Source organism: Scatophagus argus, chromosome 3 (assembly GCF_020382885.2).
Source record: "Scatophagus argus isolate fScaArg1 chromosome 3, fScaArg1.pri, whole genome shotgun sequence".
In the NCBI taxonomy this organism is placed as follows: Eukaryota; Metazoa; Chordata; class Actinopteri; family Scatophagidae; genus Scatophagus; species Scatophagus argus.
The window spans coordinates 15,663,227-15,691,155 of NC_058495.1; the positions used below are offsets into that span (position 1 = coordinate 15,663,227).

At 40.4% G+C, this 27,929-nt stretch overlaps 2 protein-coding genes across 2 annotated transcripts; both read left to right on the forward strand.

Annotated features, from left to right (window-relative positions):
* Nucleotides 1–888: 888 nt before the first annotated feature.
* On the forward strand, nt 889–19,469 carry kdm5ba (lysine (K)-specific demethylase 5Ba). Its single transcript, XM_046384099.1, has 27 exons — nt 889–1,201; nt 5,090–5,167; nt 5,615–5,737; nt 5,881–6,051; nt 7,359–7,484; nt 7,772–7,865; nt 7,959–8,047; nt 8,181–8,339; nt 8,497–8,616; nt 9,528–9,686; nt 10,109–10,290; nt 10,416–10,578; nt 10,945–11,064; nt 11,351–11,545; nt 12,631–12,812; nt 13,354–13,478; nt 13,637–13,787; nt 14,215–14,335; nt 14,508–14,863; nt 15,647–15,785; nt 15,891–16,070; nt 16,172–16,330; nt 16,899–17,318; nt 17,484–17,574; nt 17,666–17,853; nt 17,944–18,204; nt 18,325–19,469. The coding sequence occupies exons 1-27, from the start codon at nt 1,049–1,051 to the stop codon at nt 18,460–18,462; spliced, it is 4,443 nt and encodes a 1,480-aa protein (XP_046240055.1). The 5' UTR covers nt 889–1,048; the 3' UTR covers nt 18,463–19,469.
* Nucleotides 19,470–21,063: 1,594 nt separating this feature from the next.
* On the forward strand, nt 21,064–27,851 carry nelfcd (negative elongation factor complex member C/D). Its single transcript, XM_046384115.1, has 15 exons — nt 21,064–21,290; nt 22,080–22,189; nt 22,351–22,460; nt 22,590–22,699; nt 22,811–22,918; nt 23,258–23,410; nt 24,138–24,268; nt 24,945–25,110; nt 25,205–25,339; nt 25,492–25,631; nt 26,176–26,290; nt 26,373–26,468; nt 26,574–26,714; nt 27,175–27,304; nt 27,484–27,851. The coding sequence occupies exons 1-15, from the start codon at nt 21,234–21,236 to the stop codon at nt 27,516–27,518; spliced, it is 1,737 nt and encodes a 578-aa protein (XP_046240071.1). The 5' UTR covers nt 21,064–21,233; the 3' UTR covers nt 27,519–27,851.
* The last annotated feature ends 78 nt before the right edge of the window (nt 27,852–27,929 follow it).

Here is a 27,929-nt window from a genome sequence, read left to right on the forward strand (position 1 = left end):
CTAAATATTCTGACAAAAACTGTAGAAAAAAGCCAAATCAAATGATAACCCCATACAGTATGCCGACAAAAAAAGTATTTTTCTTCCGTATGCTTGGTACTATTTAACAATCACCTCATACAGATTGAAAGAACCTGATAACTGTAATGTATTAAAACATTTTTTTAAATGATGTTATATTAGCTATGTTGTAAAAGATATATTTAATGATGGAAACATTGAGGAGTTAGTGCAGAACAAAAGACTTAATTGATTTCTATTATTAAAATATAAACAGCTGAACTATCAACATGTGACTATAGCGTCCACCAATCACCGAGCTCCTCTAGACCATTTAAAAACAAAGTGCCGGTCAGCGCGCAGCGATCTGGTGGGTCTGTTCGATTAGAAAATCCAACGTACCGTCTGGTGCGTTTATTCTTTCGGCCGAGCCAGACGGGGTAAGGAATCCAACGCATCCCTTTATTTGCAAATGAACGCACAACCTGCGTGCGAAAAGGGTGCACGAATCAAACTCAACCAACAGGGGCCCGATCATCTGTGAGGAGACCACGGAACCAATAAACTATAATCCGTAACCAGTGAGCATTGTGCCCATGAAGAGTAAACCCTGTGAGAGTAAACTGTACTGTGGTTTATTTAAAACGACATAAAAGTATATTTAAACGGCGTGTAAGTCGTTTACTTTAACACAGTCCTACAAGCATTTAAACTCATTTAAACAGATTTAAACACGAACTATGCGAGCCGTATCGGTGTATTAAAAAGCAATTAATATTAGCATGTGAAATAATGCCGTAAATGTTAGATCTAACTGTAGACTTGGTGTAAAAATGACTGTAGCCTAGATAATACGCGTGTCTACTTTTTGAAGCGGAAGAACACACCCACTGGCTGTCACACTCTCGTCGTCAACTAGATAATTCGTCTTTGAGTTCAATGAGTGGAGAGTGGTCATGAATTGATAGACAGAAATTCATAGCGAGCATATTTGGCGTGAGGAAGCCCTTCGAGATATTTCAGCTACAGTCATAACGAAGATGCAACGATGACTCAACCTCAGCTGAATGAGTTCATTCCCCCTCCGGAGTGCCCTGTTTTTGAGCCCAGCTGGGAGGAATTTGCCGACCCTTTTGCGTACATCAACAAAATACGACCTATTGCAGAGAAAACTGGCATCTGCAAGATCCGACCCCCGCCTGTGAGTAGTTCTTAATTTTTAAACTTTGTCCAAGGCCTTTTTTTGCTCATTGCGTTGGCCTCCGCTGCTGTTGGTAATTTAGCAGGCAAAGTTGTGTTTTTAGACAGGTTTCAACATGGCGGATTGCGGCTCCTGAGTTGAATTGTCAGCTAGCCTGAGCTTGGAGTGTGTTGTGTTTGCTACAACGAGAGTGAAGCCCTCTCAGACATTCAGGAGGAAATCTGCGTCCTGGTCAAGTTTTTGATCTCCAAACAGACAGACATGTATTCGTTATAACAGTCAACCTACAGCGAGTGATTTCTAAAAATAATTCAAACGCTAAAGTTTGCCTGTATGCAAATGAAATGGAAAGTGTTTACGTTAGCGCAGAATGAAATGCTTCCTGAACTGGGTGCACGGAAACAGCCGTCCAAGATTTAACCTAAACTAGTCTTTTGGCCGCTGCTCCTAACCAGTTAGTTACATGTATAGCCTAACTTTCCCAACAGGATTTGACGGATTTAGCTAGTGTGAGGTAACCTACCTAACGTTAATCAGGCCTGTTTAAAGCTGCAGTTGTCTGACATCTAACGCTGGGAAACCTTACGTACGTGCTCGGTGACCAACTGTTTATGGAGAGAATGGTCGCTTCAACACTGAGCTCAACGGACACTCAGTTTTTACCACAGTTACATCATGTTTGCGCTTGAAAACTACTTAAATGCGACGAATTCCAAATTGTTGTTGGCGTTACTTTGTTAGCTGAGTGTTTTAGACACCAAGTGCAATGTTAAAATCGTTATTGTTTGAACAATTCTCGTACGTGTTTGGCTACATAATATTGTCTTTTTCGAAATGGGTGATCAGTGATCAGCCATAATTAACGCATGCCTAAAGTAACAGGAGACAAAAGTCTTTCAGGACAGAAAGGGGATGAAAAGGTCATAGATTAATTTTATTTATTTATTTATTGAAAATGGTCAGAATTTAAATTTGTTACACGTTTACCTTATATCTGATACATTGTGATGGGAGAGGGCAGATATCTTATTCAAGGGTGTGTCCAAGCTTACACGCAAATTAGATAAAGGGCAAGTGAAATAAATGATAATACCGTGACTGATTGCTAACGTAATTTCTGCCAGTTATTGTGTCAGTTTAACAGCATTCAGGTCCTGAAGGGAAATGACAAGATACCCGTCTTAAGTAGAAATTAGGAAGCTATAAAAAGCCATTTTGCACGTTTAAACCGGGTGGGTAGGGCTCAGTTGGCTGCAATATAACCCAAAAAAAAAGGGTGGGTGGGGGACTGCTTGGAGTTTGCTCGTCCAGAAGGAGACCTACATTCAAAGGCATGGCTGAAAAATGTAAAACCATCAATCAGTTTTTCCATAAAGAAGACACCATTAAGCATACTAGAGGCGAAAGTACACAGTATGTACATGTAACGTCTTTTTTGAAAGTTATTATCTTGCTTTAGATCTTTCCTTTTGTTTCCGCACAACAGTTTTTTTTTATTTTATTTTTTTAAATGATGACTTTTTGAGCAATGGTTTCTAGATGCACTGCATTCAGTCAGTATTTTCTCCAAGGTTTTGCAAGGGTTTCCTTTTGTCTATAGAGGTTAGTAGCACATATGATTGTCAGTGACATCTTAATGCTGCTTCTTACCACTCGTGTTTGTCATTATGGGTTTGGCGGAGGTTTTGGTCATGTTCTGACCAGAATTGCTCTTGTAATCTTAACTGTTCTGCTCAGACTTGCATATGAAGGATGATCCCAAAAAACAACAACAGCACAGTATTGTATGTTTCCTTTCCTGCAAGAACATTTGCGGTTCTAATCCAGCTTTGTCTGCAGATGATAAATTAATCTAAAGTCAGCTAAAGTCAGTCAGATAAAATGTATTTTTTTAAATATTATTTATAAACTGAAAGAGATGTTTTCTGCGAAATTCTGTGATAGTTAAAGTTTGAATGGGATCCAGAAATGTAATCTAATTTCCAAGCCCAGCTGAGTCAGGTCACATGGCCGGTTTAGATATCTTGCATGCTAATTTGGCACATTGGTGTTTCATTGTAATTTAGCCTTGGTGGGAGTTTGACTCTGAGGCTGTATTGTATTGTTCATGGCTTCATTTATGATACACATGTAATAACAACAAGTTAACATATCTCCACCAATTACTCTGTCCTAAGAGTGAATGAAAAATGCTTCAATATGTAACAATCAAATTTAAATTTTATGCAAATACTTAAGAACCAATTGTCAAAATCCAAATTGTAGATTTAGCGTATAGTCATTACTCTTTAGAAAAACAAGCGTGTTTGGTTCATCTGATTTAGACTGCTATTATTACAAAGTGGCCTGGTTTTTGTGAAAGAAAAAGTCAACATCTGTTCCTCATTGTGTGAGAGCAGGTGTGTGTTTACATACATTCAGTATATGGATTTATTCGGTGTTTGTAAATATCTGTCTTTTTGCACACATTGTGTAAACAGACCAATGCGTGGGCACTGTGTCTGAGACCATTCGTTTGAAGGGCAAATTTGAAACTTGAAACTTTTCTCTAGGATACGCATTTCTGTCTCTTTCTTAGTGTCACAGTGACTTTGAAACGTTGGAAGTCTTTTGAAGGGGTAGCGTGTTTGTTTCAGCGACCTGCTCCTACTAATACCAGCTCTATAGCTACCAAAGTGACAATAGAACTGTGTAAGCTGACAACATATACAATTATCACCTTCATGTTGTCCAGGATAGCACTTTTTATATCACACTCAAGGTCAAAATTTCACAAGTTTCCCTCATTTGTAAACACTCCCACTCACAATAAATCAGCCAGTGTGTGGTATCGCACATCAAGTGATGTAAAACTGAGATTATCTAGCAGACTCTCAAACCACCTTCAGACACCTTCTTTTTCCTAGTCCCACAGGAAGTTGTGTGGTATACCGTTAGTAGCTTGTTTTAATAGAGTCTGCAAGTTTATAAATATCAGATGTGTCAGTGTTTTCTCTGTCAATACCACAGCTGTTGTAGCAATTTCTTCACACAGGCAGGATTCAATAAGTGGAATTACATCCTGATCACAATTATGTTATTTGATAAACAAACCACTTTAATTCAAAAGCTGTGACTTATATTTGAAGACATTTTAAAACGTTAGTGTTTGGTTTGACATCACCCCTAACAGTGCCATGAAGATGAGTGCAGATTACGTTAATCTCATTTTTTACAATTTAGTCTGTGTATGCAAAACATATTACATTCACCGATGTAATCAATCAAATGAAATCATCATTTAATCAATTATTCAGTTGCCAATATCGACCAACCTGATTTCCCTGCACTGATGCTTTTTGTTTGTTTGCACAGGCATACTATGTCTTCCTGTAGGTCTACATTTAATAACAGTCTGTGGATTTACCACAACTGCAATATCTTTCATATGCTGACTGGGTGTGTATAGTCAGGCTCAATAGTCTGGAACAAAAAAGAAAATGTACTCTTATTGAGTAATATTTGCTAAAAAAAAAAAATACTGTGCCCAGCTGGTTTAAGGAACAAAGTATATATTTATGACCTGTTTCTATGGTATAAAAATATTGAGACAAACACATTGTTTGATGTAGTGTTTTTCATGGGATTTATTGGTGCAGAAAACAAAAACCTACAATAACACCAGCCTTGTCCTTGAAGTGAAGGAGGCCTGTTTTGAATGGTTTGATTCACACTACCTGTCATTCCCATGGGATCTCGTTGTACATGATTTTTTCTTTCTTAGAGACCAACAAATCAACAAACAAAATTTGGTTTCAAAGACATCTGTTTTAGTGTGAGCTTCAAGGATTTTGTGTAATTTTGCATAACGATGATGATGATGATTATTATTATTATTATTTCTCTCAGGACTGGCAGCCACCATTTGCCTGCGATGTTGACAGACTGAAATTCACACCACGGATACAAAGGCTCAATGAACTGGAGGTACACTTATTTGTTAAGTTTATAAATTCATGATGCTTAAAATTATGTTGTCTTTGATGAGTAAAAATCTCAATTTGTCACAAACAATCCAAATACAAATTAAGGGTCAAAATGAAATCTTTGTAATGTGTGTTTAGCTGTTGCTGTAATTCAGATTTTCTGTGAGATTTTAGAATTGATTATGCCATTGTAAGTTTGCCTTAGTCGTACAGTCAGTTAACTCACTTCTAAAAAATAACTTTAAAAGAATGTATGAGGATTAGATTATTTTAGTAGGTTTCTCTAAAATGGTTTTAGGGCAAACCAACATCCAAAGCCAACATCTGGACAAAAGACACAAATAATTTCACTTCTTGACTACTTCTTCAGAATTGCAGGCATTTTGAAGAATAAACAATGAATTGTTCAATGCACAACATTAACCAGGCAACATCATTACACCTTTAGGCTCAGACCAGAGTTAAGCTCAACTTCCTGGATCAAATAGCAAAATTCTGGGAACTGCAAGGATGCACACTGAAAATCCCTCATGTGGAAAGAAAGATTTTGGATCTTTATCAGCTGAATAAGGTACGTGCACATCCTTGCTGATTTAGAAATCGGGACTCCCCAAAGATCACCATTAATTTAACAATAAAATGTTTATTTAGATTGTGAATACAAAACAGATTTCTACACATACAATTTGAGTAAATAATTTCTCTCTTTCCAAGCTGGTGAATGAAGAAGGGGGCTTTGATGCGGTCTGTAGGGAGCGCCGCTGGACTAAGATATCCGTCAAGATGGGCTTTGCTCCAGGCAAGGCGATTGGGTCTCACCTGCGGGCACACTATGAGAGGATCCTCTACCCATATAACCTGTTTCAGACTGGAAACAACATGCATGTATGTCCTACCTCTCTTGTTATCTTTTCCAAGCAGAGCAGCAGTAGCTAGGCCTTTTGTTCATCGTTGAGTGGATGTTAATTGGAATAATTCACAGTCCATTTCAATTCCTTTTTAAGCTACAATGTAAACTTTTATGTACTGACTAGAAATCTTTATCTGCCAGCTCAGTACAAACATTGTCATTATTATCATAGTTATTATTATGGATGATAGTATAGTAATTTGGGACAATCGTTATTTCTTTTGACCAACTTTGTTTGGTGTGTAATATTGAATGTTTTTTCTCATACTGACCCGTCTCAGTTGTCTGCTGTGCTGATGAAGGTATGAGAGTCCCATTATTAAGAACAGCGAGTTTGTTTACATTGGGCTGTCTGTTCCACCATCTTCAGAGATTGGACACAACAACTAGAGCATTTGTACACCCAGTATGACATTTATGCAATCCATCAAGCATTAAAATCACAATATAATGTGCCTCTTGACAAATAGTCTCCACATAGACTTACTATTGCCGGGTCTGTATGTGGACACTCTAGAGGAAGGCTCTTAGATTACATTATGTTCTTAAAGTGTGATATTGTCCAAGATGTAAATTTAAACATATTATCTATTATCATAGGCCATTTATCAAGAAAATACCTTAATAATCTTAGGATATTTCGCCCCAGGAAACATTTTATTTTTAAGTCAGTATTTTGATAACCGTAATTTTAATTGCATTGTTTTTTTTTAGTTAGATTCAACCATATATTTCACTTTTACAGTTGTTTTGAAGCAGATTGACGTTGGTTTGAATTTAACTTGGTCCCACTGTAAGTGTCACAAAACTAGAACTAACAGGAAAAATCATTGGTACTAAACTGAAATGTAAGGAACATGCAGCTTTTTGTGAAACTGTTAGTTTTGTCTATTGCTCTCCATTTTAAAGATGACATGTCTTTCATGTCTTTGAAGAAATATATTGAAGAGACTGGCATGTGGAGCATGATTGTACAGATACTTTGATTCCTTGGAATCAATTCATACCAATATTTCACTTCTTAAAATACAGCTTTGTATGTCTATGGCATAAAAAGCTAAACATGGTCATAAATGTAAATTGTTGTTATTATTTCATTATATCACATAGTCTTTGGTTTGTTAGATATTACTTTGAGAGTTTGTCAGTCTTGTTCATTTGACTCAATTGCAAGTAAAAAAAAAAAGGGAGGCTTTGTGTTTTAGTTTCACTTAGTTTTTGACAGAGTTGTTCAGTGTGTGGTATCACTCTCATCGCCATTATCTATCTATCCATCTATCAGAAAGCCACCTTGACCAATGACACTAAAGATAAGGAGTACACTCCTCACGACCTGCCGCAGCGACAGTCTGTCCAGCCCCAGGAAACCTGCAGCATTGCTCGCCGGGCAAAGCGAATGAGATCTGAAGTGAGTGTGATCTCTCCCTCTGTCCTCGGACATTGTCACTTGAACCGTGTTTAATTCATTTTGTGTATGATGCGCTAATGTTTGTTCTTAAAGCTGGACATTTAAGTAAATGTTTATATTCATGTGCAGTCCACACCAAAAACAGGAATGATATTGCAGCCTGACCGTAATCTATGTTGTGACTGCAGCCATTTTGTATGTCAGGCCACATATGTTCTTCATATTTTATTGAGGATCCATTAAAATGCACAACTGTTCTCTATGTCTCACTCTGACTTTCACTACAGAGAGGCTGTGTTAAAACTGAACCTGGGGACATTTGTGAGAATCGTCCCAATTTAAGGAGGAGGATGGGAACATATTCTGCCAAACCAGAGCCTGGTACGAACAAAGCAGAGAAAGGGAGAAAATGGTTAAAATGATCGGAGAATCTTAAAGCTCTCATTGAGCCTCATCCATGCGTTTGTTTTTCAGTGAGGATGGCTGTCACTGAGGTGAAGGAGGAGCCCATTGAACATGAACTTACAATCTTAAATAAGATAAATATACCCCCCTTGAATAAAGTGAGTATGTAAAATTGTAAAATTTCAGTGTTGTGCAGATAAAAATAATAATAATAATTTGCATGTTGTTGTGTTGCACTGGGCTGCAAACAGCAGAACGTGAGGAGCACTAACAAGTCATCTGTCTGCTCAGGTGGACCAGTACATGTGCCTGGTGTGTGGCAGTGGGACTGCTGAGGACCGTCTGCTGTTGTGTGACGGCTGTGATGACAGCTATCACATCTTCTGTCTGATCCCTCCCCTCCCCGACGTTCCCAAAGGCGACTGGAGGTGTCCCAAGTGCCTGGCTCAGGTGAGCTGCAGACACTTCACGCCCCTGGGAGCTACATCCTGCCAGAGCTCATAATTAGGACCAAGAGCACAATCATCTGTCTGATATCCACAAATATAACACAACTCAAAGTGTTTTTTGACCTTAATATTTCACATGTTTATTTTTTTGGTTTCAGGAATGTGGCAAACCTCCTGTCGCGTTTGGCTTTGAGCAGGCCAGCAGGAGCTACACCCTCCAAGCTTTTGGAGACATGGCCGATTCCTTCAAGTCTGATTATTTCAACATGCCGGTGCATGTGAGTCTGCATCTCTTATTATTTCGCATCAAAGAGATTTCCTTCCTACTTAGTCGTCCATATTTTTATTGGTAATTACGCTTCATCGGAATCACTCATTCAAATATGGTGTGTTATATGTCATGGTCGGCTGAGCTGTATGGATGAAAGTTGCTCTTTATAATTGTCATAGTTGGGTTGGCTGTTTGTCCAAGGCAGAAGACAGAAATGAGAGCATATGGTCAGTGACAGAACGAAATTAAAATTTTAGTAGGAAATTGACTTGTTTAAGGAAAAGACATAAATGCATGAATGAATATACAAATACAGAGTAAGGAATGACAGGGATATTGAGGTTAAGACTAACATTACGCCTCTGTTAGCAGCTGCTTTTTGACCATTACACCCACAAAATATGTCAGTGATTTAGAATTACATTTATATCACAACATGTGTTTTCTGAGAGTTGAGGCAGAGTTTGGAAGATCTCTGAGGAGAAAAAAATGATCTCTCACTTTCGTTTTATGACTTTGGTCTGCAACCAAGGAATGCTTGGTAAAATACTTGAAAGAGAACATCCTGTTTGTCTTATCAGATGTTGTTCCTCCCTCTCTCAAACGCACACACATGCACACGCCCTGTCGGCCTTCTCTTATTGCCTGTTGTGAAAGAGGTGAAGAGGTTAGAGGTCTGGTAGGGAAAAGCAAGCCTTGTGAGCATCATGTCGGAGACACAACATCTGACTCACTGAATTTCTGAAAAAGATGACGTTCTTGTTGGTCTCATTGGTCTCAGCAGACATTGGTTCTGACAAGTCTTGCACTGATGGTTGATAAAGTTTTCTTAAACTGTTAGACTTTGTGAAACTAGCTTTGGTTTCTAGATTTGTGTTAATACAGCTCACCAACACAACAAGTTCTCGTGTATGTCAGATGGTTCCTACTGAGCTAGTGGAGAAGGAGTTCTGGCGTCTTGTCAGCACCATTGAGGAGGATGTGACTGTGGAGTATGGAGCTGACATTGCCTCCAAGGAGTTTGGGAGTGGTTTCCCTGTGAAGAACGGCCATTTTCAAGTCTCTCCTGAGGATGAGGTACAGTCTGTCTGTAATGGAGATGATGTGCTATATTTGTCTGTGGTCGAGGTGCAAAACTGAAATGTACTCATTGACATTCTGTATTTGCTGTCCTGCTATTTCCCCCTTTGTACTGCAACTGCTGCGAAACCATTTCAGTTAGAATAAATGAAGTTCAGTCATACTGTATCTTCAATGTTCTACATAATTTGTTGTCTTGAACTTAAACTGAAATTGAATGTTACAGAAAAATCTTTCTACACTTTCAACCTTCTGAAAAATATGGGTTAACCTCAAGAACATTTGTGGTGGGTAGCTGTGAGAATGAACACCACTGAAATTATGTTGTAATCAGTTTTCCCATTGATAAATGCAGATAGGCAGGGTTATATTTCGATAAGAGGTTCACTGAAGTGTTGAGACCTGTCTCTGACCTGCAGCATTACCTGAGCAGCGGATGGAACCTGAACAACATGCCGGTGCTGGATGCCTCAGTGCTGACTTACATTACAGCCGATATCTGTGGGATGAAGTTACCATGGCTGTATGTTGGCATGTGCTTCTCCTCCTTCTGCTGGCATATTGAGGACCACTGGAGTTACTCTATAAACTACCTTCACTGGTAGAGTGCACTTTCTACTCTAACTAAACTATATCTGTTGTATTTTAATGTCGAAGTTTGACTTTCTTTCTTTCTTTCTGATGCTTGTTCAGTGTTTTCACTGATAGTCTTGGCTGTGTGTGCAGGGGGGAGCCAAAGACGTGGTATGGGGCCCCTGGTTATGCTGCAGAGCATCTCGAGTCTGTCATGAAGAGTCTGGCGCCTGAGCTGTTTGAGTCTCAGCCAGACCTCCTTCACCAGCTGGTCACCATCATGAATCCCAACACTCTCATGAACAACGGTGTCCCGGTAACCTGCTCACCTTTACACTAGTTTACTAATTATAACATGTAAATGTCTGAAAACTAAATCTGCATCTACTGAGTGTGACAAGAAAGTGCCTTGCATCCACACATCACAGTTACTTAGAAATCATGCCAGTAGACGTAAATCATGTTCCTTTGGTGTCCGCAAAAGTATACAAATTTAAACATGGTTCAGTGTCTTACATTTGAAGTACATGCTAAATGTAAATCTGGATTTATGATGAAAACAAACATGGTTGCTGATTGTCAGGCTAAATATCCTCCTTGCAATAAATCTTAATTGTAAACAAAGGTACTGTTAAAATATGTATATCTTGTATTTATGGCTTCTTCTCTTATTTATAACTAGATCTATCGCACCAACCAATGTGCGGGCGAGTTTGTCATCACTTTCCCCAGAGCTTACCACAGTGGATTCAACCAGGGTTTCAATTTTGCTGAAGCTGTCAACTTTTGCACCATGGACTGGGTAAGAAAATCTTTTATCAGTCCTGTATCACACTTGATTATTTTTATACTATTTTATAGTATTATAAATATGATAATAATGAAAAAACTTGATTTGTATTCACGCTGAGATGCAACATGCTTAACAAACCAGGATTAAAAACAATGTTCTAGATCCTCAGCACAGACTTGTAGAGATGGTAGAAAAATCAGATTTTCAGAAATCTTGGCCTCTTATCAGGTTCATTTTACATCCTTAATAATTCCTACTGGTCTGTTGCTCCTAAACTCAAACTATTTTCTGACAGATGCCCATTGGCCGTAACTGTGTGGCACACTATCGCGAGCTGAGCAGGTACTGCGTTTTCTCCCATGACGAGATGGTTTGTAACATGGCCTGTAAAGCGGACACGATGGATGTCGACCTGGCGTCAACAGTGCAGACGGACATGGCTGTCATGATCCATGAAGAAGAGGAACTAAGAGAAAAGATTAACAAATTGGTGAGTAGTTCTTATCTCAAGAAAAGGCTGTATTTGTATTGAGTGAGTTCAGTGATGCAGGTTGCAGTTACTTATTTCAACTCTTTCCTCAGCAGGATATAAAGTGCAAACTGTTGAATTGTCTTGAATTGTCGGTTGTCCACTAACAGAACTCGTGGATAGTACCAGTAGAACTGCTCCATTCCCATTTTTTGTTACCTCTATGTTGAGATTTCTTACGAGCTGACACTTAAAATGTGGAGATAAACCACTGCAGACCACTGATTGGTCAGACTGAATAAGAGCAACCAGTCATCTAATCGTCTGTTGTCAGTCAACAGTTTTGTGTCTTGCTGTCTGCAGCTTTTTATCAAACAGTGCTTGTCTTTTTGCTATACTAAACCACTACAGACAAGGACAGAAAGAAGACGAAACATTCAGTGACCTCTGCTGTGTTCTTGCTGTGAGTAGTGTACTTCACTGTGCAAGTGAGTGGCAGGAAAGTGACAGTGAATGCAAGTGGAGCAGAGGAAAATGTTAGCAGTTCTATGTCAATTGGAAATATGTGTATAGTATAGGTTACAATCTGTCAGCTAAATAATGCCACAGCTTCTAAGGAAAATCTCATGTGTCTTCTCTCAAGCTCCTTGAGAAGTGAAGGAGATTAGCCCCAATAACAATCCTACCTACATTTGAGGACTGTCTGCGCTGCCGACACAAAAAACAGAAGTAGGGTTTAGGTCCTTGAAGGCACAGGTTTCAAGAGTATTGAAATACCGAAAGCCTCTTTCTGTTTCTCTCTCCCTGTTTCTGTTCCGTTGATTTTCTTCAGGTTTTATAGAGTGATTTGGTGGCAGGTTTGCCAAGACAAGGTTTGTTGTTAATGATACAGTCAAAAACAGTGTACCACACAACATCTGTCTTTCACTCCCTCGGCTCTTGTGGGGCAGTTTGATTATTAGTGATGTGTCACTAAGGATAAATTAAAGAAAACTTTGAATTTGAGCTTGAAGATGTTTATCATAATAGACCTTTTCTGTGCACATCTGTCTCATTTATTTCCTGCGTCTCCTCTGAAGCCCCAATGACTGAATTTGTATCCCCAGGGCATCATGCAATTTCAACAAGTTGATTATGAAGTGCTCCCAGACGAGGAGCAGCAGTGCTGCAAGTGTCGGACCACCTGCTACCTGTCTGGCATCACCTGTGCCTGCAGTCCTGGCAAGATGGTTTGTCTGTACCATGCCCAGGACCTCTGCTCCTGCCCTCATAGCAACCTTAGACTCAAGTGAGTCTTCAATAACCACGACAACTACTCATTTCTGAATTTGTTTTTACTACTATTCCAACTCATCTGCTTCAGCTCTGCTGCCTTTGCTAAATACCTTTCCCAAATGCTGTCCTAAAAGGAACTTGTGTACTACTGTATTAAATTTGATTCAAAAATACATTTCAGTAAACTTGCATATTTTGTGACTACAGTTGTGAAAACGTGAACACAAGTAAATCGTCACCCAAAGACGTGGGACGAGAAACATTTTACTGCAACATTTTGAGTTCAGTGGGAGTTCATGAAATCTGCACTTAAATGATAAAGCAGTTTGTTTTTGCAGCATTATACATTTATTAGCTGTAGTTTAATGTTTCTTACACATGGAAAAAGAAGCTGTTAAATGTAAAATGTCTCCCATCCAAGTTTCCCATCTAAAGTAAATTTACACAAAAGTGTCATTTCATAATTGGCAAGTGGTAGGAGAAATATCACTTCTTACGGAAATGTCAGTACTCCTAGTGTATCCATTGCTTTGTTTTGTCCCGTCTTACTTCAGCTTCAAGTTTACACTGGATGAGCTGTATTCCATGATGTCATCAGTGATGCTGCGTGCAGAGTCCTATAAAGACTGGGTCTCCAATGTGCAGGAAATCCTGGAGAACAAAGGAAACAAGAAAAGAGGTTAGAAGCCAAAAATGTTCGTCCTAAAAACTGTTATCCCAAATACGCCCTTTCCCTACTTCCATGTTTTAAGAACATGCTCTCATTCCTACTGTGCCAGGTGGCCGCACTGTATTTTAATTTATACTGGATAAGAATTTGTACTGCTTTTCGGTTAGGTTTGGAAGAGCTTCACAGCCTGGTGGAGCAGGCAGAAACCAAGGCATTCCCACAAACCAGCCTCCTGGATCAGCTACGCATAGTTACCTCAGAGGCTGACAAAGTCGCTGTGATGGCACAACAGCTACTAAATGGAAAGAGGCAGACGAGGTACAGCAAAAGATTTGCCGTCTTTTAAAAGTCAACCATAATTCTGACCCATAATGCATCACCTTGACATTATGTAATTATATAAGGCTGGATCAGTTAGGTCATCTTTTTACTGATATGTTTAGGTGTCTTTAGGTGTGTTTTTTGGGAAATTACAGTTTTCCAGTTTGTTTTGGTGTGAGCTGGCCCCTAGTTATCTTCATTATTGTCACTCACTCTATTGCCTCATTATAGTAGGTAGTTGAGCTCATTTACTGCTTCCACTGAACTTGCCAGTGGAAGAATACAGACTTTATTTTCAAAGCACTAGAATCACAGTTTGGAAACAATTAGCTTTTTCTTTTTTGATTTTATCCATTTAAGATAATTGTGTCATTTTGATGCTTGTTTTTACAGACCTGTTGAGCAGATTTTATGTGTATTTTAGATATCGTTCTGGAGGAGGAAAGTCTCAAAATCAGAACGAGTTGACTGTGGAGGAGCTGAGGTCTTTTGTCCGGCAGTTTGACAGCCTGCCGTGCAACATCCGACAGGCTCCTTTACTGAAAGTTAGTTCACTTGGACTCAGACTGTTTTCTGTGTCATCACACTTTAACACTGAAGTCTAACAGTGGATGTTTGGTTTATGTCAGTGAATTTAGCTCCGTTTGAATGAATGCAGGCTTGTCCCAGCAGTCAATTGTCAGTCTTTTTAAATGTCTCTTGAATGTGACCTCCCAGGACCTTCTGACCCGGGTGGATGACTTCCAGCAGCGCAGTGAACGTCTCCTCTCTGATGAGTCACCCAGTCCGCTGGAGCTGCAGGACCTGTTGGATGTGAGCCTGGGCCTGGACGTGGAGCTGCCTCAGCTGCCCCTGCTGAGGGAGAGACTGGAGCAGGCCCGCTGGCTGGAGGCCGTGCAGCAAGCCAGCAGCCGGCCTGAAAGCCTCTGTCTGGACACCATGAGGAGGCTGATAGACCAGGGTGTGGGTTTGGCCCCTCACAGCTCTGTGGAAAGGGCCATGGCCCGTCTGCAGGAGCTGCTGACAGTGTCGGAGCAGTGGGAGGAGCGGGTGCTCAGCCTCTTGGAAGCCAGGTCAGGCCATAGAGCTGCATAACACAGTAGTTTCCATGGCTTTTATCTTTTTTGTGTCACTTCTTTGCTATGGGTGGAGGGGGAAAAAACAGGTGGACAAATTGGCTGCTTGGTAATTAAATGAAAGTGTGATCATTTACCAGGTTTTAAGTCTGATACTACAGCTTGTATTCCTCATTCACTTTTGCATCATTTAACATTTTCAAGTTATTACCTTTTTTATATAAAATAATCTCCTGAAAGGTTGACAAGGTTTCATCATAACCTACTCTTTATTAGTCTGAAGTGTCAGTTACTGACAGCTCTTCTGAAAATCCGTAAGACATCTGGTGTTCGTCGGGATTCAGAAACACCCCAGTTTGGTTCTGGTTGTGAACTTACTTTGTATAACTTTGTCAAAAATCCATTCTGGATTTCTAAACAACAAATTCATATGTGGTTTTGTAAATTTTTTGTAAATACATTTTCCTTAAACAGGCGTGTCAGAATAGAAGTGAAAATGTGAAATCAGCTTGAGCTTCAGACAGTGCAGTGTGAAATGTGCCAAGTCTGCAGTGCTGGATCATGGTGGATAAAGAGGATCATGCTGTTGTGACAGTGTTTAAGCCACTAATGGCTCCGCAGAGGCTACACACTATAGCACTCTTCTCATGTGATGTTCGACGCTTATATAACTCTAACCGAAACACACAAGACAGAAGACAAACTAGCACTCTGTTGTCAGACATTGTACAAAACCTGAACACAGAGACTGTATTTCTTAAAGCTCATGTCACTTCATAGGCCTTATCACAGCATGGAAACACTTGAGATTGCTCTACAAGAAGTGGAGAACATCCCTGCCTATCTGCCCAACTGCCTGCAGCTGAAGGATGTCATTGCCAAGGCCAAGAAGTGGCTTCATGAAGCTGAAGCTCTCCAGGTGAAATATACTTCAACTTAAGCCACGCTGAATATTCTCAACACTTTGCACTTTGTCAGAGATATTTGAGTTGGGATTATAAGCCTTGTGTGTGTGTGCTTGCAGCTTGGGGGACGTATTCCCGTGCTGGACAGCCTCTCTGAGCTGGTTCTCAGAGCAGAGGGCATCCCAGTGAGGCTCGACCCGCTGAGTCGCCTGGAGGCTCTCATCAGTGATGTTCAGACCTGGAAGGAGAGCGCAGGGAAGACATTCCTACTGAAAAACTCCCCTTTCTCTCTTCTTGAGGTAAATGAATTTTTTTTTTTTTTAAAGGTGTGCTCATTTCAGTTGTGTTTCTCCAAATAGAACAGGACAAATAAATAATGTTTCATTGTGTTCATTTTCAGGTGCTTTGTCCAAGATGTGACGTAGGGACCCTGCAACACAGGTCAAAACCTAAAAAAGCAAAGGAAACGACACCAATCAGCAAAAAAGCTTCAGCAAAACTGGAGTCTCTGTGTGACGTGGAGAGAGCGCTCTGTGAGAGCAAGGACTCTGCCTCTGCTGTGAGTGTAGCACAGGAACAAGTACAGTTGTGTCACAGTAAAATAAGGCTCACCAAAAAACTGGAAAGTTGTATTTATTAGCATTCCTCATGATTGCAACTAACTGAATGTAACATCTTTTGTTTTTAAATTTGCAAAAAAAATGTTACTATCCCTAAAGGCCAACTTTGAATTGAATTGAAATGTATTTCACAAATAAGTAAGACTTTCAGACTTAACAGAGAGGCCGAAAATTATACACAAAAATATCACCAGAATGTGAATTGCTTCATTAGTCCAAAGTGACCCCATGTGTTTGGCTGTGAGGTGCTCAAACATAATAAATATGTCATATTTAAGACTTAATGATTACATATAATATAATTTTTAAATGACCTTAAAGTTTCCCAGGTGTTCTGTTGTGGCCACAAAACAACAAAAGGCAAGACTGATGTCTCACAAAGTGAACAGGGAAACATAATCGATCAATTATCAGTCATTAACACAGCCATAATTACAACAGAGGGTCATGAAACCTAATCTGCGTTCAGATTGTAAACTGACAATGTGAAATTTCTTTCCCTCGCAGATGGCCGCACTGGCCGAGGTTCGCCAGAGGGAGATGGACATCTTGTTGGCTTTGCGTGCTTCAAATGAGTCCAAGCTTCTTCCTGCTGAAAACTGTTGTGCACTTAGTGTTTGTGTTTGCCAAAAGGCCCCTTCGGGCGCCATGGCGCAGTGTGAGCTCTGTCGAGAGGTTTTCCACTGTGGCTGCGTTACCGCGACTGCAGAGCTCGAGTATGGCCAAGCCTGGCTTTGCCCGTTTTGCCAGCGGTCGAGGAAACCCCCTCTGGACAAGGTCCTGCCCCTGTTGGCATCTCTGCAGAGGATTCGGGTTCGACTGCCAGAAGGAGACGCCCTGCGCTTCCTCATTGAGAGGACGGTGCAGTGGCAGCACAGAGTCCAGCAGGCCTGCACAGAGGGAGTGCTGGACGAAGTGGCAAAGATGGTCAGTGGAAACACTTTATAACTCAGTGTAAATATAGTCGATCAAAAGGGTCTCTTGATTGTTGATATCATTGTTGATATCATTCACTATTAGCGATATTAGCTAGATGGCGTTGTAGCCGCACAGATTATCAAACATATTGAAGTTGATTGTTTATTGTTTCAGGGGAGAGTTGGACCGAGAGTGTCTTCTTCATATCTGACTCAGGAAATAAATTCACTCTTTCATACGAAGCACCAGTCTGTTCCATTTCAGGGTCAGTGATTAAAGTTGTTAAAGATTTAAGCATCTACACAGCACTGTTTACTTTTACTTCAGCTCTGAACGGCTTATCATATTTATCACAGGTCTCGGCCCTGAGCTGGAGGAGCTGATGGTGGAGGGATTCCTGCTGCAGGTCACTCTGCCTGAGACCGAGCAGCTGTACAGGTACCTGCTGTACAAACTGGCCCCCCAACCATCATATAGCGACACCTGTGGGAAGTACACAGAACAGGACCAACCATCTCCGAGAGGGAGCCCCCACCACAAAAAGGTAAAGACAAATAATTTTGTTTCTTATGGATCATGTTCTCTATCATACTTGATGCATAATCACTACTTTGGTATATTTCATCTGGCGCAGATTAAAGATTCCAGTATCGAAAAGGAGGCGATGAACGGTCAGAGCAAAAGGACCAAGCGACGCAAAGAAAGCTCCGACTCCCAGCACAGCGAGAAGGCCAAGAAGTGCCGCAAGAAGTCTAAGAAAAGCAGAGAGAGGAATGAAGAAACCAAGAGGGCTTGTTCTCCCCCACACACATCGTTTGATCCTGCTCCTTCAGATTCAGAGGAGGACTACTCACTGTGTGCTGCGCCGTGGTGCAGAGAGCCAGAGGGTGACGAGGTCTGTTTTATAGCAGTCTGCTACATGTATATGCAGGATTGTGATCTTGTTCTGTTGAAGTTTACAAAGTGATAATCCTACGAGAGAAATGCAACAACACGTTTTGTTTCTGCTTTTCAGGTAAACTGGGTCCAGTGTGACGGCAGCTGTAATCAGTGGTTCCACCAGATCTGTGTTGGACTGTCTGCTGAGCGAGCAGAGAAGGAGGACTATATTTGCATAAGCTGCACACAGCCAGACTACGACAGAGGAGAATGAAGACCAAAAAAAAAGTGACTATGAAGGATCAGCAGTTTTGTTGCAAGCCGCAGCACTTAAGTGCACACCTGAACTCTGTGTGGCCTGCAACTCCTCCCCTTTATCTTCTGGCTGGTCCTCGATGAACATGGTGCTATCACTGTTTTTCCAGAGTTACAAAAGACTTCTGTCACTGTTTTCGTCACCTGGCTGATTTTTCAGCCAATCAACTAATCCCTTTTGAAACTTTCCGAGACTTGATGCAGGTGTACACAATGGTAAAATGTTTCAAGAACCAACAGGGCAGGGATTTTTCAACCAAAAGAAAAAAAAAGTCAATTTGACATCACATTTTCGAACTGCTTTTTTCTTTTTTTTTCTTTTTTTTTTTTTTACATGCATCTGAACAATGTGAAACTTATCTTTCTCTTGAAGAGTAAATATTATTTATCTAAGCAATAACTGAACTGATTAATTGAGGTTTGGTTTTCACCTGAGCTGTATTTGTGCTTTCTTTGATAGAATGCCTTCTCGAAGCAAAAACCCTGAAGAATTCACTTTATGAATCCTATGATTTTTACACAGTTCAGTTAAGATTTGTGAACAGAAATCACTTGAATCAGAAACCAGGGAGAGCAATGACCGTACGTCTGAGCTTGTTGATCTAAAATGTGCAAACGTTTGCACCTGAATTTTTGCCCACATCCCTTAACAAATCACTGACTTTGATATAAAGTCTGGTTCCCTTTTGCGCTGTGAGTCCTGGATCTGTTGTTACTGGCGTTGGGTGAGACTCGATCACGTTCACATGACGAGTATGAACTGTCCGACATCAAAGGAATGTACATTTTGTGTGAGGGTGGACTTTCCCTTTATGGTTTAGGATGAAAATGTTGTGTTGGACTTAGATTTAACACAGTGTGTGATTTATTTGCCACGGGTATATGACCTTTTTCTGCTCCTTTGGGTAAATAATATAATTCATATGTTGCAGTTTGCATTATAAAATAAAAATGTTTGTTCCCATATGCCTGGACTGCTCAATCCTCTTATATGGAGCCAAACTTTGCTCCTCTGGACCCAAAGTGTGCGCTGATGAGAGAAAATGAACAAGTCTGTCTTACATCTGTGCCAGCAAATTCCCTCTAAAATGCTTAAAAAACATTGGAACAGTTTCTCACAGTAATATTTTGAACTAGTAGTAAAATTAATCACATTTTGTTGAGTTTGCATACGATTATGATTACATTTGCGAATGGTTATTTTGGGCTGTGATGAGTGGTTGCCATTTGTAGCTTGACAGTTTTTTTTTTAATTATATTTTTTATATTAATATATCGCAGGAGGAAGGCATTTTGAGCATATTTGCTGGCTGTTTAAATGCCTTTAGCCCAGCAGCTAAAATCACATCCACTCAGTTCTACAATGGAAAGTCTTCTGAAGGTGGAGGATAAGCTGATGCTTAGGAGTTTGCTTTATTAATATATTCATGCAGTTCCTGTCGGTCACCACTTAAATTTAAACAACTAAAGCCATTTGGTGTGTGCATTTTCCACTTACAAAGATGCACAGAACTGAATGAGGCTGTAAATGGTAGCCTTTTTGTAAAAGAGAAACTCCTCTGCTCAAATTGCCTATTTCAACTCAAAGCAACAGCAAGAAACAACCTGTGCCGTGCTTTGTGTGTATTAATTACTGGAGCTGATAAAGAAAACATTGATTTTTAAAAATATTTTCCACAACACCTTCTCTCAGGTTTTTAACCGATGGAAGAATTCATAATAAAACAGAATCTGATGCTATCATAGACTTGTTCTATTTTCACCCACATGGCAGTTACATCCTAATTTGTTTTATATTTCTGCTAACAATGTGTTGTTGCAGCTGTGGGTGCAAACTGCTCACGTATGCACAAACAGACTCTTTGCTCATACGCTCATCTTAAATGTTGTTAATGTATGCAAATACACAACAAAAGTATCTAATTTCACATCCTGATATGTCACACCACCTGCTGCTGTTGTCAAGTTGTAATCTTAGGAGATTGTGCATTCCATGCAGTCTATGAACCTGGGAGATAATTATATACATTTTCTTTCCCAGTACCGTTAAATGGCATTTGGGGCGTCTTTATTATGCTCAGATGTGTTATTTTTTTTTTATCTGTTTGTTTATTTGGGTGTGACAAAGCAAGCTTTATGAATGAAAGGACATCTTGAGCAAGTTGAGTTATCTAGTACAACATGGATTTTTTTAGTAACTGTGTTATATTAGGTATTTTTTATTAAATAGGTATGTTTACTTTAAAAATTTCAATAAAAAACCCAAGATGACTAGGGTACTTACAAGTTCTTAAGTCTTTTGACTTGACATCATCAACTGTGAGGTTACACATGAAGGATATGAATTGATTTTCTACACATTTTATTATCGTTATTATCATTAGTAGTAGTAGTAGTACTCCTTGTTGTTGTCGTATTAGTATTATAATTTTACAATTTTCGAATTAGATTTGTTGAAATTTAAACTAACGCTACTAAAGTTGTCATTAGACTGTTGTGCCTGACAGACCGGACTCGGGGAAGAAACTTCTCAAGATTTAACTCGAGGGGGGCGTGGCCTGTTGTTAGCCGTCTCGCCATTTTCCGCTTGTTGTTGTTAGCTTCCAGCTAGCTGCCCCAGCATCTTCGGCCACTCAGCATCATTAGCGGTAAAACAAGTAACATCACAGTATTTAAAACGCTACGGCTGTGTTATTGTAGCGAGTTCAGCGTTACTTCTTTCCCGTCATCATGGACGAGGAATATTACAGCGGTGGTGGAGACTGGGAAGGCACGGACGGTAACTTGGTGAGATACGACTTGTTGCTGTTTGGCTGTTCAGACTGAACTAAGCTAGGCAGCATTAGCTTAGCTACGACTACGCAAGCAGATTACTTGTTTTGGTTATCCTGCATTAAAGTTCAGTTAACACACAGGTGATGTGCAGGGACAGAAGTGTCCATACGGCTGTAAGTTAGTGTTGAGATGTCCCGAATGGTTTGGACTCAGCAGCTCGGCGTCTGCGTTAGCCAGCTGCAGGCTACATGACGTTAACGCCAGCTGGTGGACATGCAGCTTAATAATACGTGTTAACTATTAGTCGGCCTGCCTTACTGTACAAATAAACATTTCGTTTTAATTTTGTCAGCGTAATTTTATTTGTTTGTTTATTTATTTTTTTCACTTTGTTTGTGTGAGACACCAGATTGCCGTACACGTGAAGCTGTGCAGCAGGAGCCAAATGACCTGCTACACTTAAACGCGTTTGTCAGACAGTAGGTTATAATCTTAATTAAAATCCGGAAAAGTCACAAATACATGCGTTCAATTGGGTAAAACAGGACGAAGCCAACTGCTCTTAGTAACTTATGAAGTCTCTTTGTTGAAGACGTTTAGTAAATTTTTACCTTCATGCTGAACTCAAGCAAAGAGCCTTTAACCACATTTCAGTGCGCTTTAAATCTTAAGATGCTCAAATCGATGATTTCATTCAGTCAACATTTTACTATGTGCTAAGAAGATAAAAAGAGAAAAGCATACTCCTGCTTTTGAGACAGGAGAGCCGTGCAGATGAAAATATAAGACTGTATTTTTCAGGAGGATTATGTGGAAGGGGAAAATGATGGGAAAACACAAGAAGCTTGTCTGCAGAAATTCTCTAGCAGGGATTACATCATGGAACCTGCCATCTTCAACACCCTCAAAACGTAAGCACTTGCTTTTCCATACAGACAATATTTGGTGTTTTAGCCCTCTGGACCTGCGGCCTTCCCGTTTCATCACTGTGCCACATGCAAAAGTTTTTGAACACATGAATCACAAAGGCACACCAAGAGTTGGGTGATAGAAACCCTATTTTTCCTCTCAGGTATTTCCAAGCAGGTGGATCTCCAGAACATGTCATCCAGCTTCTCTCTGAAAACTACTCTGCTGTGGCTCAGACGGTTAATCTGCTGGCTGAATGGCTCATCCAGATGGGTAGGTGGCCGAACACAGAAGTCCTGCGTTGTTCTCTGGGCTTGGACTCATAGTTGCTCCTCCTCGTGTTGTTCCCTTGTGTTTATGATGATGTTTCAATAATTTATAATGTCTTTATTTTGATTTCAGGTGTAGAGCCTGCACAGGTCCAAGAGCGAGTAGAAAATCACCTCAAGAGTCTCCTGATAAAGCACTTTGACCCTCAGAAAGCAGACTCCATTTTCACTGTTGAGGGAGAGGTGAGATTTTTAAACACTCAGTTGTAATTTTGCGATCACAAACCATGAGCATCTTGTGCAGAAGCTTTAGTTGTCAAGTTTAGGAACCGAACCAGTTTCCTGTGTTTTCAGACTCCTGCTTGGCTGGAGCAGATGATAGCACACACCACATGGAGAGATCTTTTCTATAAGCTGGCAGAGGCTCACCCAGACTGCCTGATGCTCAACTTCACTGTAAAGGTACAATAATGATGGTAGCAGAAGCATTGCAAATAAGTATTTAAAGAAGAATAAATGTAGTAGTATTATGTTATTATGCTTAAGAGTGGAAGGAGACTATTTGAAGTATTTTAAGTTACCAACGTGATCTCCTTTGTCAATTTGCTCTGAAGTTCAGAATAAAAAGAAGCAGGAGTTATTTTTACTACACCTTCATCAGATGAAAATGGGTTTGTGCTAAAACAACTATTTAATCAATCAATTATCAATACATCCGTATGTTGTTTTTTACATTCTGCTGCCTGAACAGATGAAAACAAGTTTTTCAGGAGAGTCTGTATATGTTGGTCTTGTCTTTAGCTCATTTCAGACGCAGGCTATCAAGGTGAGATCACCAGTGTGTCTACAGCCTGTCAGCAGCTGGAGGTTTTCTCCCGGGTGTTGAGGACGTCTTTGGCCACGCTGCTGGATGGAGGAGAAGAAAACCTGGAGAAGAACCTGCCAGAATTTGCCGTGAGTCTAATTAGCCACGGCGCTGTGAAATTTCTCGATTTATTAAGTCCTGCTTCTGTTACCTTACAGTGAGGATTTAGTTTCAACTTTTCATGTGTGAAAATTCTTTCATTTGTACATTGAAGTCATTTTACTCCTCGATTTGACATTTTAAAACCCTGATTTTAGTGCTGAAATGATGAGTTAAATAGTAAGTCTCTTACTGTGAGCCGTCCTGGTCAAAATGCAGCCCGGGAGATATTTTTATATACACACAAATCTTACTTTTTTTGTTGGCACTGATTGCTTATTGTACTATACAAGAATATCACTGAGAATTTTAGATATATATATAGTTTTTATAAGTGGGTTAAATTTAACAGGGAAAAATCAGTACTGTAGTATGCAGAAAGGGGATGCGCACTTTGTGTGTAAGTCGTTATTATGCAAATTATTCTTGGCACACGTGCAAAAACATGCAGTTTGCTTGAGTTAACCACAAATTCAAATCTGTTGTGAATGAGGAACTCATTTTTCAGACATTTGAACTTACTGCTCCTCATTCAAGCCAAACAGATGAGAAAAACTGTAACAGAACAGTGTGTGAAAATCACTAAGTGCATGTTGTGATTCCTGCTGTTCCTCTGTTTGCTGCTCATGGTGATCCTTGAATACAAAGTTGCTTCCTCCTCTCTCTCTCTCTCTCTCTCTCTCTCTCTCTCTCTCTCTCTCTCTCTCACTGCTGTAGAAGATGGTGTGTCACGGTGAGCACACCTACCTGTTTGCCCAGGCGATGATGTCCATCCTCGCTCAGGAGGAACAGGGCGGCTCAGCTGTTCGTAGGATCGGCCAGGAAGTGCAGAAGTCAGCACATGAGAGGTGCCTCTTTGTCTCTCTATCAACAGAATCTCGTGATGACATTTCCTGTGTGGTTTTTTTCTTGTTTGTTTCTGAGGGTATGATTAATTGAGTGGATATAATTGACTGTGCAAGGCCACAGGTGCAACATGGTGAAAGTATGTGAATGACTTTGCTATTGTGTTGGGGGGACAATCTGATAAGTTTAAATCAAGCATTGACCAGCAGATCGGTGCTACATGAACATACCAATAACGTGACGGAGCCAACTAGATCTGGATCTTGTGCTAAAAAAGAACCATCTTTAACGTAATTTTTGCATTTTTAATGGTGAGCGGAGAAGTTCATAGGTTGTTTCAAGTCTGGCTACAGTCTACAAGGCTTTTCAAAAGTGACAAAAAGATTCAATTTGAGATTTTGATTGCAATTAGATGAACAACCCCTAGTGTGAAATAAAACCAGGAATTCATTCAAATCTGGAATGCTGATTAGCGTATAAGTACTTGTTTTCCCCAGCAAATACAGTAACTCACTTCCTGCTAAAGGCCCCTAGATGGCGCGTGGACTGTTAAAGATATTTTTTTCTGATATATAACGACAAGCGACAGAGAGGTGTTAATAAAAGGGAGCATAGTGTTTGGGTTGTGTATGTTTCACTGATGATATTAATTAGGTGGTTGTGGTTTATTAATCACAGAGGTCACGATGCCAGTCAGATAACCCTGGCCCTCGGTACAGCAGCGGCCTACCCCCGAGCCTGCCAGGCGCTGGGTGCCATGTTGTCCAAAGGAGCCCTGAATCCTGCAGATATCACAGTTCTGTTCAAGATGTTCAGCAGCATGGACCCTCCCCCTGTGGAGCTGGTGAGGACGAAGCGTCTTTGACCTGTGTATATCCACTACTTGGTTGTTAATTAGGAAGTCGTTTACTGAAATGCTTTGTCTTTCTCGCCTTTAGATCAGAGTACCTGCCTTTCTGGACCTGTTCATGCAGTCCCTGTTTAAGCCTGGATCAAAGATCAACCAAGACCATAAACACAAATACATCCACATCTTGGCCTATGCTGCCAGTGTGGTTGAAACGTGGAAAAAGGTGCGGAGAAGATGGATGAATGTGCTGGTGCATTTGTGTGTTGTTAGAAATAAAAAGACAAGAGACCAAGTAACTGGTTCAGAGCAGTGGTGTGATTTTAGATTAAGTGGCGAACTACAGCTTCCCCTAAACTTCTTTCCATTCAATGGCAGAATAAGCGAGTCAACATCAATAAAGATGAGCTGAAGTCGACTTCCAAGGCCATAGAGACTGTGCACAACCTTTGCTGCAATGAGAACAAAGGAGCCACGGAGCTGGTGGCTGAACTCGGGACTTTGTACCAGTGCATCCGGTGAGTAGACGACCCAGATCTCAAGAGTCTGCAACTTGTCTTTATTTTCTAGGGAGGAAGGTGTTGCATTTGATAAGAAGCCGGTTATAATGGTTGCTTTGGTGGTGGTTGTGACAGGCAAAACATAACATAATTAATAAAGATAGATGCCACTTTAAAATCACTTATACAAAGTAAAACCCACTGGGAGTGTCAGTACTGGAGTAAATATATTTTTAAATTGAAGTCCTTGAAAAAAAACTGTTTACAAAGAGTTTAATCGGATGGAGAAAATAAACTGATAACTTGAACTTTTTGTGATAATCACCCAGATGTTTATTGACTTTGGTTACTCGCTGCTCGGGGCCTGGGTATCATTTAAAATTTTCCAGTACCAAAGCTAATGTGTTGTGGGTTAAATTAAATTATATGAAGAAATACCTTATCCCCTCAAAAATACAGATTACACATTCAGTGACAGCTCAGTTGTACTAAAAGAAGTGAGATCCGATAGCCAGCCCTTCTCACTCCTGATTCATACTCATGTTTGTATGTTGGTCCTCAGGTTTCCAGTAGTTGCTATGGGGGTTTTGAAATGGGTCGACTGGACGGTGTCTGAGCCGCGGTACTTCCAGCTGCAGACTGACCACACTCCAGTACATTTAGCCTTACTGGACGAGGTACGGCATCCAGACGAATCCTTTAAACTTTCATTCTTTAAGACGGCGGTTAAACTCAAACATGACTGCTTCCTCCACACAGATCTGTACGTGTCACCAGCTGCTGCACCCGCAGGTCCTCCAGCTGCTCATTAAGCTTTTTGAGACGGAGCACTCTCAGCTGGACGTCATGGAGCAGGTGTGTTGTCTTACTCTTACTTCAGTTTTCAACCAAGGTGAGTTTGTTGTTTACTGTGCGACCTCTCAGCTAACAGTGTGTTGGGTTTTTATCCCCCTCCCTCAGCTGGAGTTGAAGAAGACTCTGCTGGACCGAATGGTTCACCTGCTGAGCCGTGGCTACGTCCTGCCTGTGGTCGGTTACATTCGCAAGTGTCTGGAGAAACTCAACACGGATATCTCCCTCATTAGATATTTTGTCACAGAGGTAACATCTCATAACGTAGCTGTCGGTCGCAACATGCAGCCGTTTACAGTGAAAACACTCAGCATCAAACGCACACAGTTTTGGACTAACTAGTGAACACAGTGAAGCATTTTACAGCCAAAGGGACAGATAACAGAACTACAAGTAAGTCAAGACTTATGTTTGCCAGGTGGTCACAACTCCAAATGAATGATTTTTTTTTTTTTTTTTTTTTTTTTTTGCTGTGTCATTGCTGGATGTATATGTATATGTCACTACTTGTTACCTCTGCCGCCCAAGTGGGCCAAAAAATATCTCTTAGTGCAGGTTTAACATTAGCCAACTGAAAACATACTTGAAAGCCTGCCTGTTTTAGGCCTGCGTTTACAAGTATTTCTCAGATGAAGACCTTTAATGCCATCTTGTGTTGTAAAAGAAACCTCAGAAGAACCTAATTAAACTCCAGTATTTCTTTTTGTAGGTGCTGGATGTGATTGCGCCTCCCTACACGTCAGACTTTGTTCAGCTCTTCTTGCCCATCCTGGAGAACGACAGCATCGCAGGAACAATCCGCACAGAAGGAGAACACGACCCTGTCGCAGAGTTCATCGGTATGCTTTGAAGTGCTATCTAAAATTTGTCACATCCTTTGTTTGTTTTTCTTTTTGTGTGTGTTTGTTTTGCATGGAAGTTGGGGCTTCCATGCAAAACAAATAAGAGCCCTGGAAGTAAACACGTTTACATTTGTGAACAACACTGACATTTAGGTGATAATTTTCCTGTTTTACAGCTCATTGCAAGTCCAACTTCATCATGATAAACTGATGTGGAGAGGATACAGAAAATAATCTCATTGGAGATTGCACCAGGTTGACTGAACAGAAGATAAGAGGGCCTGTTATCTCCATGACAACCAAATGCTCTGCTTGACGTTGAAGCACACGGCTTCGAGACAAACTGTTCAGTTTGACCAAGTGAATGATTGGTTTCTGTTGAGGCGACGAAAAAGCAAACGTCAATTAAGTGACCGAAAAGTGGAGTAATGTAATTCGACAAGCCTCTGAAGATGCAGCTACTTGTTTTCTTTTCACCTGTATATTTTATTTTCTATATTTTATGTTAGTTCGAGCGGTTTTAAAATAAAGAATTGAATATGTAGTTTCTTGCATTGTTTAAATTTTTATGTGATCGCAAAACGTTAGGGCTTAGACTTCACATTATGGGGACGGGGGAAGT

Bases quoted from the DNA above. Each gene is read 5' to 3' on its own strand.
- kdm5ba (XM_046384099.1), top strand. From the start codon at position 1,049: ATGACTCAACCTCAGCTGAATGAGTTCATTCCCCCTCCGGAGTGCCCT. The intron at 6,052-7,358 runs GTATGTCCTACC...TCCATCTATCAG, and splicing joins AGACTGGAAACAACATGCAT to AAAGCCACCTTGACCAATGA. The intron at 12,813-13,353 runs GTGAGTCTTCAA...GTCTTACTTCAG, and splicing joins CATAGCAACCTTAGACTCAA to CTTCAAGTTTACACTGGATG.
- nelfcd (XM_046384115.1), top strand. From the start codon at position 21,234: ATGGACGAGGAATATTACAGCGGTGGTGGAGACTGGGAAGGCACGGAC. The intron at 22,700-22,810 runs GTGAGATTTTTA...CTGTGTTTTCAG, and splicing joins TTTTCACTGTTGAGGGAGAG to ACTCCTGCTTGGCTGGAGCA. The intron at 22,919-23,257 runs GTACAATAATGA...TCTTGTCTTTAG, and splicing joins TGCTCAACTTCACTGTAAAG to CTCATTTCAGACGCAGGCTA.